General features: G+C 45.5%; 1 protein-coding gene across 1 annotated transcript in view; it reads right to left on the bottom strand.

Moving 5' to 3' along the window:
* The window catches only part of ULK1 (unc-51 like autophagy activating kinase 1), a 78899-nt gene that overhangs the window by 42480 nt on the left and 20891 nt on the right, over positions 1 to 15528 (bottom strand). The window contains exons 6-9 of the mRNA XM_084297332.1: positions 14991 to 15164; positions 13450 to 13523; positions 10345 to 10446; positions 2463 to 2521 (exon numbers count right to left, since the gene is read on the bottom strand). Of these exons, the coding sequence (XP_084153458.1) occupies positions 2463 to 2521; positions 10345 to 10446; positions 13450 to 13523; positions 14991 to 15164 (409 nt within the window). The remainder of the gene's footprint in view (positions 1 to 2462; positions 2522 to 10344; positions 10447 to 13449; positions 13524 to 14990; positions 15165 to 15528) is intronic.

Raw genomic sequence — 15528 nt, 5'->3', positions numbered from 1 at the left:
TTTGTGCTGGAGAAGCTGCTTTCCATCCCTGACACTCTAACACTTGCGTGGGTCTTCCCAGGCTGACAGAGGGGGGCACTGGGGCTCTGGAAGGGATGCAGGTAAACCAAGACTCGGTTTGAGCCAAGAGAAAACAACATCTTGTCAAAAGAAGGCGTGCCTCAGAAGCACACCACGTAATGGAATAACCCAGGATACCACAGCTAACAGTCTCCTGAAAAATACATTAGTGCAGGAGTCCTGCAGTCCTCCAGTGTTATCGTCATAATTTCTTTATCCACGACACAAACTGCTCATCCAAAATGCGTGTGTTTCCCAGCAATGACTTGAGCTTTTGTATGATTTTAAAGCCAAGAAACAGGCAGGTCAAGTACTAGACCTCAGATGTCAGAACAGGCTGAGGACAGTGCAGATTAACAGCCTGTTTGTCTCCTCATACCTCTCACCTCGAAACCATCAAGCTTCGAAACCTGCAGTATTATTTTTGAAGGCCATCTTTTTAAACATAAGCAGCCAAGCTGCCTCCTTCCTCCCGTGATCTACAACATACTTTGCCATGCAAATCAGGCAACGAATGTTAGTTATTTAGATCGGTGCTATTAAAATTGTGAGGCCTTTGGGCTTGGTCCTACTGACATGGGCTCCCCGCCTCCAAACGGCATTTCACCTGCCCACAATAGCATCGGCTTGGGAGGCAGAGGCTGCTGCTGAGGGTTTAATCAGCTTCTCTTCCCCACCCCACTCCCAGGCCAAAACACACTGCTTTCCGTGGGGATGCTGGGGAGGTGGGTGCCAGCATGCCTAGCCCCAAGGAGAATGAAACCAAGCCCTGGCACTGCTGCCGTCTGGGAATGAGATCTCTCGAGCGGTTTCGTGTTTCATCCTGTGCTGGCAGGGCTGAGGGAGGCAGTTTGGTCGTGTTTACTCAGGAAATAGCACAGATTGCGGCTCACATTGAAGACACAAATGGACAAACTTTGGGAAGCATTAACGAAAGGCCACTTTGGATCCAACTTCTATGGTGGAAAAAAATGAGCTTGGATTTAAACTTCGGTGATATCTGGGAGTTGAGAAGCAGAGATGAGTGAAAATTGTGAATGCAGTGGGTGCAGCGAGCTTCTAATGAAGAAAAAGGACTAATCCCTACACGAACAGACATGCTCGCCTCTTATAGCTGAGTTTCATTCTTCCCCTTGGCTGTCTCCTACTGCATACATGAGCCAAGGCAGCAGCAGGGCAGCACGATCAGCACAAGGGAACTTATTAATTGTAGGGATTTATTTCTCTCTTTGTAAGAGGCACTGCCTCAAAGGTGAGCAGCCATGTTTTAGGCTGTGTAGGGGAAACAGAAGGGCTGCTTTCTGTTCACACAGACTGGCTCCAAGGAGTGGTTTTGTTCCAAAGTGTTTTGTTTGGGTGTTTTACTCCATCACAACCTCTGGTTCAATCCAGAAGAGTAGGAAGGTACACCAAATTTAATTCTGATTGAAGGTTGCCCCCTTCGCCCCAAAAATCAAAAAATGAAGTATTTTAAAGGGAAATTAAATGCATAGCAGGAGCCATTGATAAGAGGTCTGGCTGCTTTGTAGTTCTTCCTGCCCTCTCTTAAAGCTGTCTGAACTAACAAGGAAAAATCCAAATCAACTCAATGAACTTCCTACATATGTGGTTGCATTAGCAGCTCTGCCAAATGGAAGCTAACTTTCTGGTTAAAAATGCCTTCCAGAATTTGGATGTGTAATCTGGAACTTCAGCATTTGCTCTGTACAAGACTGAGGTTTCAAAAGCAAGCATGAGGTTTGGCTTTAAGAGCTCACAGTTCAAAAGTGAAGATCACAGCAACAAAACCAAAATATACTGACAAATCACAGCACCACATAGCAGCTAGTTACTGCACTAGGTAACATATACCCCTGGGATAAGGGCAGTTATCTTCCCTCCGTGTCCCATGGAGACTGCAGCAGTGTCCATTTCCACAGCGGCTCTAGTATCTCCCTCCTATTAGCAGGATGGACACAAGCAGTTGCTATCCTGACACATGAAAACATGGGGGTGTGATCTCCAGTCAGGTGTGACAGATTGCAGGAGAAGCTGACGTTTGGCTGCTTGCATGAATCAAGAATTGCCATGATTTCTTCTTAATAGTGGTACCCAGCTGTAGAGAAGCCATACGTGGGAAAGGGCCACCATCTGGCTCCTGAAATCACGAACCACCCTGAATTATTATTATTTTTTTTTTTTTGCAGTAGTAGTATCTAGAGAAAGTAGGAACACCATCTCTGGAAATCTGCTGCTCTCTGACTTTCTCTGAGCCACATCACTGCTGGTTTAAGGAACAGGGCAAGGCAGGGAGCCAAATATTTTATAGGCACCTCCCCATGTGACAAGCCAGAAGCACATGGGGATAGGTGTGAAGACAGTAAACAAGTGCATACAAACATGAACACTGGAAGAATGCTTACTTCGGCATCAGCATCTTGTTTTTCTCATAGAAGAGACGAAGATCCTGTGGGCTGCTGGCCTGTAGGGGAAAAATAAAAATATTGCATGAAGCAGTTGGCAATAAAGGAAGGGGATTAGCATTTCTGTTTCACAGTTACTCTGAAGAGCAGAGAGGCACTTTTCAATCGCTGAACCAACAGAGACAATGAGAACCTGCAGCTTGCTTTAGTCTAAAAAGCCAGCACTGTGGCAGAGTGAAAATACCTTATTTCAGCCTCCTGCCTTTTTGTCCCTGACCTGGTTCTGCCCTGCGCTCCCGTTCTGAGCCCTGAGCTTTGTTTCAGTGGGCTCTGATGCTCAGGTCTGAGCTGGCCTAATAGCCTCACCCAAGAGGTGAAATAATTGCAGACGTGAGGAGTCCCAAATGATGAATGGCAGCTCCTGCTGAGAACAGGGATTACTGCTGCAGGGTATTTACAAGAGTGCAGGGAGCCTGCTGATGGGCAAGGAATCTATGAAGAAACCAGGAACACGGGGAACCAGCAACTGAATTAGTTTTCTCCTTTAATCCTAGGAAGCCAGAAGGTCTCAAGCCACAGCTCCTATTTCTGTAGTAACATAACTGGGGGGGATGTTGACAAGATTTTAAATTTTGAGAGATGGGATTAAAAACAAAAAAGGGCTCGTCACAACTAGAGCTTTACAGCTGAAGTTAAAAATAAGTATAGAAGCACAGACAAGTCTCCTAACATAATTTCTCCATTTGTTTTTATACAATCAACAGATGCATGCCAGTCAATTAACCCTAGTGTATTAGCTTTTCTGCTCGGGCAATATCTCTTTATTAAAGAGAGAGCAGGCTGGGTAGCATGACACAGACAAGGTAAATATAAACAGGGAAGGAAGATCAGAAAGGTTTGTGTGCAACCAATTATTGGTGCAGCAGAATGCTTAGGAAAGTGTGAACCAGGAGGCAACAGGCAGCTCTCCTGGTGTTGCAGACAGAAAACCCTCAAGCCTTCCACCTACTTCCATGTCTAAATTAGAAGCATTTAAGGTCGATTAAGATGCTTAAAGTGGCAAATCAGACAAGCCAATCTGCAGATGGCCATCACAATACCACGCACACGGCACGGCTGGAAGAGCAGCCACATAAGATGCTGTTTCAACATCACCTACTCCCTCTGACTAAAGATGAACATGAAGTTAAGAACAGCTGAGAAAGCTCAGTACTGAACTCAGAGAAACCAAGAGGTAGCTGCTAGTATCAGTAAGACTGGTGTACTACTGACCAGGACAGCACTTCTCACATAGTGTTAGCAACCCAAGCCTTGCAGCTTTGTTATCAGTAAGACCATAATGGGCTCTGCTGTTTACACACTCCCTCCCACCCACCCAGATCCTTGCACAAACAGAGCTACTGGATTCCTAACAGAAGGAAATAAAGGTTTCCTAGTTCCCTCTGCAATAACCTATCCTCTGCTGTTCACAGACACAGCAGGGACCCAAACAGGAGACACAAAAGCACCGTTTTCAGAAGCCATGAAATGGATGTTGTTCAGCACAGCATGTTGTTATGTAGATGCCAGTCTGCATCAGCTTTCCAGTCACCGCTGTTCAATTTGATTTGGTTCAGTAAAATTCCATTTTACACCTTTCCCCTCGCAGATTTTGCCCTGTAATTAGATTCTTAATATTTGGCAAACTTTAACGAGGCGAGTGTACACACTGCACCAACTGGCTTGGCCACAACACTGCGTAATGAAAAATATGCCTGACACACGGCGTACAAGGAGGAACAGAACTGCACTGCAGGGAAGCTAAGTGTCTGCTCACATCAGAGAGATACAAGCCTTGGCTGTTGTCTCTGTTCATTTCCTGTCGCAACAACTCAATTGTTTCACAAATACAATGAGGCTCTGATCTATTTCAAACAGTGTTTTGTCAGAAATTTTCCTGGCAATAAAGATGAAGTATATTAAAAGCAGCACATATGCAAAGCCCAGTTCATTACAAAGGGTTTCTAAGCACTAGCTTGGGTGGAAACAAAATCCTCAATTAAGCTCCTCTCTTCTTTGTACAAATTAAAAGAGAGACCCATTTAGGGATGTTGTTTCTCCCCATTCTACTTTCTCAGTACAATCTGCACTTGTTCTGCCAGGATCGTACCCACGCCACCAGGCCTCTCTGCCCCCACACTGTGCTTTCTCACTGGGGCTTGTCCCCAGCAGCCCACAGCTCAAGGCCGGGCCTGACACAGGTGGCTGTCTGCTGGGGAGCACAGTCCTTTTAGTCAGCACCCTGCACAGACGCCTGTGGATCCCCGGGACTTTGGAGAAACCAGCGGCACCTTCACAGAACTGCAACCATGAAGCGAGCCACGCAGCCCTGCTGGCAGCAGCAGGCTCCCAGCAGCGAGCCCACTGTTGGCAGCCACTTCACAGAGCACTGACCACTTCACAGAGCGCCTCAGCCACTTTGCCCAGTTCTTCCTACAGTAGTGCCGTGCTTCTCTGATAATCCTGCGATAGCGTAGTGCCTCTCTGAACACTGAGACGCTTGTAAGACACTAAAAACACCACTTGAATTCCTTCCTCTAGGATTGAAGGACTCAATATGAAATCTACCTTCCTGGTAGATACACACCCTGTCCAAGAAAACCATCAGAAAAAAGCAAGCAAACATTTCAGGTGCCTACCAACTGCACCATTCAAGGTACGCCGAGCCAGCTGCTGCCCCGCAGGGCAGCACCCACCTGCCAGAAACCGGGATACAGAACGGGCAGTTCAGTTTTAGTTTCCCTACAAATAGGAGACACACCAGCAGGCCAACTCATACCCTCGCTCCCCCTCTCACGTTACTATGGAGCAGCTGCTTTGGTGTAACTGGGTCTGTTTTTGTCTGCCCTTTCTATATATAAGACAATCAGACAAATCCAATCCTGCCCCTCTGGTACTTTGTCCCAAGCAGCAATGGAAACATGTTTAGCCAGCAAAGGCATTCAGCACAGCCCTGCCAAATCCCGCCTGGTGCTGGCTGCCTGCGAGCGAATTGCACCCAAAAAAGCACTGGGGTTTCCAAAAGAGCTCAGCACTGGGCTTGTTGTGCTTGGGGAAAAGCTGGAGCTGCACAGTGCTCAGTCAGAGGGGGCAGAGGCAGTCACACCCCCAGGGAGCAGCACTGTCTGGTCAACACCTCACAGCACATGTGATGGTACCTGCTCTCCTCTCTGAAGCCTTTCCTGCAGATTCCTGGGGATTTGAGGGTGCAGAGATGCAATTCAGATACGTTAAAAAGAAATGAGTAATAATGCCTCCAGCTCAACAGTTCTGAGGAACAGCTTGAAAACCTGCTGCAAATACCTCTTCCTCATGCAGAGCTACACTGGGTGTTTTAAGACTCCCAGAGCTAAGTGGCAAGCATCCAGAGGAACCTGAAAGGACAAGCAGCAGAAAAAAAAATCTCTCTTTTCTTTAGCTGTCCATGGAGGTTTTTCTCTCAGTTCCTGAGAGAACAGGATCTGGTCCACAGGCACAAGGCAAAAAGCTGATGGCTCTTACTACAAGAAGTAGTTGATCGCTTTGTCAAATCTTCGCACAGCAGTCCAGTGCCACTTTTAAGCTCAGCAAGGAATACCTGTCTGCTTGGACACAGGGAGCTGCTCCCAGAGGAGCAGCTTTGGGAACACAGGCCTAGCAAGTAACCCTGGAGTTCCAATTCTGGGTATAAAATCCTCCTCCTCCAGTTTTCCTCAGAGCCCATTTTACAACACGGTATTTCTTTTTATTTTTTTAAGTGCCACGTAATCTCAGTACTTACACCAGAGGATTTAATTCAGAAATAAAGCAGGGGACTTGGTACACCAGGCTTAGAGATGAAGTGTCTATCTACCAGCTAGCTGGGATGAGAACATCCACACACAGGTTGACTGGCTCAGAGCTGCCAGACAGACCAGCAACTTGTGTTACAGCTCCTGCTCCCTGGCCACAAAGCAGCGAGGAGTTGCTTACAAAGGCTCGACCAGGAGACAGCCAGGTTTCACGTTCCCGTCAGGACTGGGTGTCTGAATGGACTGGGTGCCACTGCCAGGTACAGCCCTGACACGTGTACGTGTGTCTGTGCATCTCCTTACCGACAGCTGCCCAGTTTTCAGAAGGGTCACACAGTGGGACCCATCGGGGCATCAGTGCTATTCTTCCACCTCCCCAAAAAAGACTTGAGTCATTTAACTAATCACATTTCAATCATCATCTACAAGGACAAGATAGCTTTTGGAAATTATTTTTGACCTTGTGTGATTTTTTTCTCCCCTACCTGTCTCCACTTTTGTTTCTAGTTGTCACCTGTCTACGCAGCCTCCGCCTCCCCGTGGTGGGCACTGGGTCCCCATCTTTTTGTCTCAGCTAAGCACAAGAGAGGGCTGCTGTACTCGAGGCATTTCTCAGTGCTGGTCTGCAAGACCTGGAAACCCTGTTCCAGTCCTGTCCTCAGTGACGGCAACGAAGAATTGCAAGTGCAGACCACTTATTAGGCAAGGCAAATTAACAATTCCACATTAATACAGCGCTCAGCAAATCTGTTTATGGGGATTATGAATCCTGTTAATCTCATCCCTATGGCAGCCTCACTGTTTTGTTTATGGGCATGTTTAATACGAAAAGCTCCTTACGACAGCTTCACCAGCCATCCTAGCAGCTGTTCACATCTGAGCATAGCAGTTTCTTGTCTGCAGGCAAGGTGGCAAGAAAGGGACAAGAATGACTGGGAAGTTGCCTTGGGTGACCCAGCTACAGTTAAAATTAACTTTGAGACAGCTCGAAAACACACACACATACACATGCACTCACATATCTCTGTCTAGATTTACAGGCACTTTTTGGATTGACAGCTGCCTCAGCCTTTCCACACATTTGATCTTTTCTTCATCTAACCCAGCCCCCTGAAGCCTATTTATTTTTAGGCAACTAATTCCTCCTTGCTACAGATAACACTGGAGTGTAAACCTTTTGGTTTGCACTCTCCCGAAGTAACATTGGCTCACACAGTGAACAGCCAGAGAGCCCAAACGCAGCACGTTTCATGCTGTGCTCCAGATTCCCATGGGAATCTCAGCCAGACAGAGGTCAGGTGCTGTCTGGGAGGGAACACACCGTGAGGATTTAGCCTGAAGAAGTTAACACGAGAAACCCAGCTCCTGGCTGCTCACAACTGGCTGTGCTGCTGGCACTATGCAGAACGAGCCTGTTCTCTCTCCATCCGTTTCTAGACATCCCCTCCAAAAGCACGGTGTCCCCAGCACCTCTGGCCGCAGGTGCATCACCTCTGTCCGCTACTCTCCTCTCCCCAGCCCTGTAAGCAATAGCTTCTCGCCTGCTCAGTGCCTGTCAGCAAATTCTTACAACACAGTCATGCCAACAACGAAATAAAGCTTGTTAACCTTTAACTAGCTTTCCAACATCTGCCCTAGACAGGCTTCATTCACCTGAAACTTAGAGCTGGGAGAAGGCAGTTTGTGACACACACACAGTCAAAACAAATAGATGGAGCACAGAGAACCATCTGGGTTGAGCTTTTCTTTCTCCCTGATCAAACAAATCCACAGCTGCTACTGCAGTAACAAATGGGGCTGGGCATTTTGTTTCAAAATACAAACCCCAAAAGAAGAAGGGGAGGTGGGGGTGGCAGGGAATATAGAGAAACAAATGACTCCTAGACCAACAGATGCCAGATGTATATGGGAAAGAAAGAAGTTCCCCATTCAGGCAAGCACAAAGCAAGGATCAGAACCTGCTGGGCAGGAGCCCAAGTGCCCCTCCACTGCCCACTGTGAGGCAGGGGACTGCCATGGCTCAACCAAAGGGACACAAGCACCATAGGACTGCCTCACCTCTGTATGAGCCTGAGGACACAGACACAGGCAGGAGGACGATATTATTCTGACCATCTTCCTGCCCAAAACCTTGGCTGAGAAGCTGAATGAAGCTGTCTGGTATTTAATTTAATTCTCTTGAAAAATGTTTGCTATAAAAACAAATGTTTTTAGAAGCACATTTCTGCAACATGCTTCAGTGACCAGTAAGAAAAGCCACCTAACTCTTTGCAAAGCAATCAGATGCGCGAAGGTTGCGTGAGATTAAGTGAAAAAACTTCAGTGAAAAACACTTGTGAAAGTCACCATGTTAGTGATAACTACATCATTTAAATGAATTCAATATTAAGGGGCCTTCAGAGACTAAAAAGGACCAAGTTACAAGGCCAAATCAGTGAAAAGCTCTCCTATGCATGTAGTCAAAGCTTGCTTTCTCCACACCCACATTTTTTCTTACTGCACAAATATTTTCTTTTATCCTAACAGTCATTTTCTCCTCTCAAACAAAGATACCAACACTAATAACAAGTGCATGCAGCCAGCAAGTGGGATCCATTCAGGAGTTTCCATGTACTTTTGTAGGGGTGTTTATAAAAAAGAAACATGGAAAGGAAATGAAGTCTTGCGCTAAATACAGATCAAGCTGGTGGGTAGAATATAAAGCACTGGAATGGAAGATTCTCATAGCAACAGGGAAAAAATTACCCTGAAGGAAAAAAAGGTTCTTCACACTGAGACAAAACCAAAACATACCATTACTTTACTTCTGTATTTGCCCACTGTTTCCTGCAACAGATTCAGAATTCATTTTATTCTTCCTGACGATTTAACTGCATAAATATTCAAGGTCTCATATGAAATTGTAAAGAGCTATAGAACTAAAGCTCAGAAAATCCTGCAGATTTTTTTTTTTTTTTTTCCCCCTAAATGACCTAAACCTGCAGAGCTGGCATGAACTGGAACTCACATCAGCATACAAATTTGTGGTTTGTTTTTTTTTCCGTGGATTAGACAGAGATGAGCTCTAAAGAGCTCAAATATTAAAGCAGCAAAGAATTATCAGGAACTTGAGTCTCTGCTCTGCTGCAAGTCAGAAAGGAAAAAAAACCTGACAAGTACAGTACTTTAAAATAGTGGTTGTAAGGAGGAGTCTGCAAATCTCATTCAGCATGGAAGAAAAAAAAGTAACAGGCAGCGTACTCTGTGGCTCGCTAACGATTAGGAACAAGAAAAATGCACTGAGTTTAGATTCATTCCAGCTATACTTAAGATTAAAAGTACGTGAAGTAATCCTGAAGCAACTTGCACAAGGTTGCAATGAGGTCTCCATTATTTGGAAGTTTAAAATCGGAGAATGCCTTTCACAAAAATATATGCTCTAGCTCAGTCAGGAGTTATGGCATAAATTACAGGGTGGAGTTCTACTGGACTGTGTTATATTTAGAGGGGTTTGGACTTGATGAACAAACATTTCAGGCTGGAAGGGGTTGCTGTGAGATGACAGATAAGATCCTGTTGATAAGATCCTACTTAGCTGCTCTAAAGACAAAGTTGATTTAGCTGCAATACACCAGTTACCACCAAATCATCCCTAACATTAACTTGCAATTAGTCTTCCTTGTTGTCCTTACATCCATCAGAATTATAATCACAAATTACACAGTGAGCATAGTTGCAAATATGAAGTGTTCTCCTCTGCCACCTCTTTCTTTATTAAAAATCTGCCTGGAAATATTACTGCTTAACTGATCCATGACAGTTTTCCTGAATAAGTGACCTTCCCTAAGGATTTGTAACCACAAAACGCATTTTACTGAGATACAGCCCAGAGGAGAGGAGAGTCATCCTCTAGTACCACTTCCAGCATTAAAACGTGTGAGGCACCACATTGTCAACGTGCTGGGCAGGCAGACCTGTATAAGGCTGGCTCTATTGGAATTTGTTTTGTTTTTTTTTTAAATCCACTTACTCTGAAGTAGATGTCATCTATACTACTACTACTAATTCAGAAACATGAAATCGAAGCTACTCACCTGAAAAGGAGCCTTTCCGGTCAGACACTGATAAATGATGGTTCCAATACTCCACAGGTCAGCTTTGGCATCGTAGTGTTGAGACATGATGACTTCAGGTGCCTTTTTGGGAGAGAACAGAAGTTTGTTTTATAAAAGATGCAGGCTATTTTTGGCAGCTGCAGGAAAGAAACACAAGTCACTGATACGTTTTAAAACCCCCTGACTTGGATTTCCAATAACCACAAAAGATTTGCTCCCAACAAGGCTAACTACCTCGACAAGGCCAATTCCCTCGTTAAGCTGGGGAAGCAGAAGCTTTTGTTCAGGCAGACAGAAGAACACCCTATGCTGTTATGCCTACTTTAGGTAAGCGCAGTACTTTCTCTTCTTGAGCATACCATATTCTGCTGAATCAACCTGTACTGAGAAGGCAGCTCCTTGAAATCACAGAGATCTAAAGCAAAGCAAGGAACAGATAAATGATCAAGAAAAGCACAGGCTCAAACCGCACAAGTAAGCTCCAGCCTCTGCCCTGATCAGCAGCACTTGTGTATTTCCCTCATTTAGCCCAAGATGACAGTATATTAAGTATGCTCCAGAGCCTGCTGCCAAAGCCACAGTTTGGGTTCAAAGGCAGACCTGGGCATTGCAGTCCAACAGCTTGAGCCCTGCTGTGCCTCAGCCTCTGGTTTCCAGTCTCACATCCTCAGCTGCTCCCTCCCTGGCTTGCTCCAGAGGCTGGAGGCAGAGTGAGCCCGCAAGGCCCCGTGGTTCAGCACGCAGCCTGCCTGGGGAGCAGTGCTGGAGGAGGGGCAGAAGGGCAGGCTGGCTAATCCCACACATTTGTAACGACAGATTTCATCACAGTGCTGCCAGCATGGAACGGGATCAATTTTTAGCTGTTAGGAGCAAAGGCTGCATGTAACAGAAGAAAACGGCAGCAGAGAACTCAGGAACAGACCAAGCTGCTGTCGCCAAATGAAGCAGGAATGACACCAAACAAAGCCAAAGAAAGCTAGAGGATGAGAACTACAGAAGGTTTCAAGTCACATGTGACATGGATTGTATCAGGACTGAGCCACAAAGCTCACTGTGGTGTTGGTTACGTGCCTTTCTTTGTAAGAGAGCAACATGAAAACAGCAGCAACGGGCTAGGAGCTAAAACAGGGAATAAGGGCTTGCCTTCTGTACGTTTTCAGTGCTAATGCACAAGATCCATAATAGCAACAGGGACAGACTTCAAAGCATCCCCTAAAGACCACTTTCACCCTCCCTGCACGAATTTCCCTCAAACCTATCAGTAAACAGAGAAAAATACGAAACACTGAGATTCCCTGTAATGTCCAGAGTCATTTAAATTAAAAAGATAAAACAGCAAAAGGTCATTGGTAGCTTCTTTCAGGCAAAAACAAAGAAAAAACACATCAAGCTGGGTGTTTTGATTTACTTTCATAAGAGACTCTGAAAGAAAAGTATCACAAAAACAGACAATTCCGGAAACTCTCATAGGAGGGAAAAAAATGACATCATCTTCACATATAGCATAGTTCAAATAAACATCAGGCTTCAAAAAAGGGAAAGAGAGGAAGTCTGTTTTGCTTGAGTTTGTACTGTGGAACATGCTACCCCTGTGCATCGTAGCACAGTCCAGCTTAACTGTTTGACCTAAAGGTACAGACAAAACTTAAAGGTATTAGAACATATTGACAATCAAGGAAAATCAGGAAAGCTGGGGAGGGACTCGTTGTCAGGGAAATGTAGTGATAGGACAAGGAATAATGGTTTTAAACTAAAAAGGGGTAGGTTTAGATCAGATATTTGGAAGAAGTTCTTTGCTGTGATGGTGGTGAGGCACTAGAACAAGTTGCCCCAAGAAGCTGCGGCTGCCCCATCCCTGCCAGTGCTCAAAGCCAGGCTGGATGGGGCTTGGAGCTACCTGGTCTGGTGGGAGGTGTCCCTGCCCACAGCAGGGAGTTGGAAGTAGATAATCATGAAGGCCCCTTCCGTCCCAGGCTGTTCTATGATTCTGATTCCAAGTGCCTACTGTCCTCAGGGCACTTGTAAAAATTTCAGCCTAAACTGATCCACATAAACTTTTTTTACTTTGAGCTCAGACACCCACCCCCAGGGACTATTACATGGCTGGTTTTGACATTTTTATTCCTGTCCTGGCTTTGTCATTTTTAATTTCATTGGCTTACTGAGACACTGAGATCCTGATTGCTTCCATGAAAACAAACAAGAGACTACGTCCTCACATCCCAGTCACAGACGAGGAAGTTCAAAGGAAGGGAAAGGGATCAGTTTGTTTTTTGAAACACGTCTGGTTCTCAGGCTAAGAAGTCATCTCTGAAGTAGCTGGTTTGCTGAAAGAATCAGCATGCAGAGGGTGGAGAACAGGGAGTGGCAGTGCACAGAACAAGAAGCAAGTGGCCTTTACATTTACACCCATTTCCCGAGTACAAAATATACTTAGCAGCAGTAAGTTAGCAAGAAGGCAGTATCTGTGCCTGAACAGTCCGTGGGCCTGAAAGGATTTTGCAAGACCAAACAGCTAAAAATAGTTGGAGAGTTTACAAAACTGCTGTTTAACAAGGACCTTGCTCCTGATATTCTGGCCTTAGCAAAAACAACTGAAAGGCTCGAGGTGACCGTAGGCTTGTGGAAACAGTCTCAAAAAGTCCTGCCAAAGCAGTGATTTATTAAGGTTCTTCAACAAGGAAACAACACTGCCAATATAGTCAGGTGTGTGGAATACCGTCCTGGCCCTCACTCTGTTGCTTCACCGGCAGCAGAGAAAATACATTTCATTTCTCTGCACCTTCAGTGGTAAATGCTCTGGTAGTACTGTTTCTGGGAGCAGAGAGCAATTAATACTCTGTTCAGTTCTATTTATCAACAGCTCACCTGAAAGTTAGATGGCAACACACGCACCTGTTGCCTGACATTACCCGCAGCTAGAACTCTGAAGCAATAGCTGTGTAATAGCTGTTTTCTAACACGTCATTAAAATTTCACTTTTTGGGGGACGATTAATGAAACACAAAGCCTTGCCTCTGGGAGTGGGAGGCGAACAAAGAAGCAAGACCAATACACAAAAACTTGTCAGCAAAACACACTTACCATGTACATTGGTGAACCACATAAAGTCGCTGCCATCATATTATTCTGCAGGTATCGGGCAAATCCAAAGTCAGCTACAAAGAGAAACAGAGAGGTGGGCCAAGGTCAGACATGAGCTCTAGAGAGCCTGCACCTTCCTAAGTTCCCCTGAGCCCTTCACAGCAGGTCATGTACCCCACACAAATCACAAGACTTCGACAGCTCTCTCCCTGAGCAGTAACATCCTTGTGCTCATTACTGACTGGTAATGGAGACACTAGAACACAGGAAACCAAACTGCGCACAGTATTTAGAAGAATGAACTCCCATTCATTTTGGGAGATCAGACTCTTCTTTCCGTCTCTGTTTGCTTGCGTTCCAAAATGTCAGCTGCTGGAATCTTCTTGACTTCAGAGAGAGCGTGCCAGTTCTACCAGCCAATTCATCTGCTGCCATCCCAAATTTAATCTGGGGAACTCACAGTTCCCCTCCACTGAAAAGGAGTGCAGTGCAGCAGGCATCCAAGAGAAACCACTACTTGCCACCACCCACATTTGTAGGAAAGCCCTAATGAAACACAGTCTTGCTCTATTCCTTCAGAAGTTTCAGCAGCGCTAACTCCAGGACGAAGGGAGAAAGCTGAGCCATTAGATCACCTGGTAGCTGGAAAAGCCAAGGGCTAGGAATACAAATACGAGTTACATCTGCAGGTTACTCAGCATCTGATCATATGATACTTGGAGGTTCTTTCAAGGTTAGTAGATATTTCAAGCAAGGAGATGATTTGGCACAGCTGTTTATACTGTCATCTGCCACTGATTGATCTAGCTAGCTATTCCCTGGACCATGTATTTCTCAGGGAGGTGGGAAGGAGGGGTTGCAGGGCACATCACACCGAAGAGCAGCAGTGCCCTGGTGGTGTGCTGTGCCCACAGCCCTCCCGCCTGCATCTGCATCTCCCAAATAGCTTACTGCCACCTTCCAGATAATTCTACACTTCACAAAAAAGTAACTTTCTTAGAGATGCAGCTGAGAAGCCTACCTCTAATTCAGACTGTAGAAACATCTGCTTTGTGATGTGCCTGACTTCCTTTATGCTCTGAAGCCAGACAGTAGAAGAGCTACTTTTAGGACTTAAGACACCACTTAGTATTTATCCTCGGTTCTACTAAAAGCCAAATAGAAAAGCCACTGCAGCAGCTCCTTTCTTGGTAAGCCTAGAGACTGCAAGCCAATTAGGGCAGGTTAGTATTTGTTTTTACAAAGGGAGGCACCATTCTGCTTGGAAATGGAGCAAAACCTGACCAATTTATTTTATATTAGCCCATGTCTTGGCAGAGCAGAAAGCTCTTGTTCCTACTGCTTGGAGGCCCACTGAAGTTAGCTGAACTCGGTTATGTCTTGCAGAGGAATTAAGTGAGGAAGTGGAAAAACATTAGGGCATATTAAAAAGCGGAGAAATTTTCTTCTAGACAGTTCCCAAAAGAAATTGAGGCTTGCCACTTATCTGTTACCAAAGTCTCCTGAGAGCTGTTAGGGTGACACTTGTAACAGGGTCTTACCAATCTTTATGCGTATGTTGTTGGGATTTGATTTCCTGCCTCCAGCGTAGGAGAGGAGGATATTCTGTGGTTTCAGATCCCGATGGATGATGCCTTTGCTGTGCAGCATTTTCATGGCACCTGCTATCTGCTGAAGAAAGAGCCTGATGGTGTCTTCACTAAGCGTCCGCATAGCTAGGGAGGAGGGAAAAATAACCACAGATGAAAGAATTACAATGCTAGTTCTCCAAAGAGCCCAGGGGGTAGTTTCTCCAGAGCAATTAGCAATAATTTGGCCTTTTTTTTCCTCCACGCATTATTTCTGAATGCTTAGTGCTGGCATTAAGAGAGAGCTTTTGCATTCCCAGCTTATGCTGTGACCAGGGCTGTTTTCAGCCCTGAGAGTCTAATAGTGAACTCAGGTCAGTGGCAAGTGCTGAATTTGGGTTATCAGCTGTGTCCAAAAGTGACATTTGATGAGGTTTAGGACTTCCCTCAGCAAGAGCTGCCAGCTTGCTTTAAGCATCCAGCCAGACACAGCCTGCAACCTGATGAGTGA

This window comes from Netta rufina, assembly GCF_964035555.1.
Source record: "Netta rufina genome assembly, chromosome: 17".
NCBI classification, from domain to species: Eukaryota; Metazoa; Chordata; class Aves; order Anseriformes; family Anatidae; genus Netta; species Netta rufina.
Note: the sequence above shows the minus strand (reverse complement) of the source record. Positions and strands in the feature narration are given on the sequence as shown.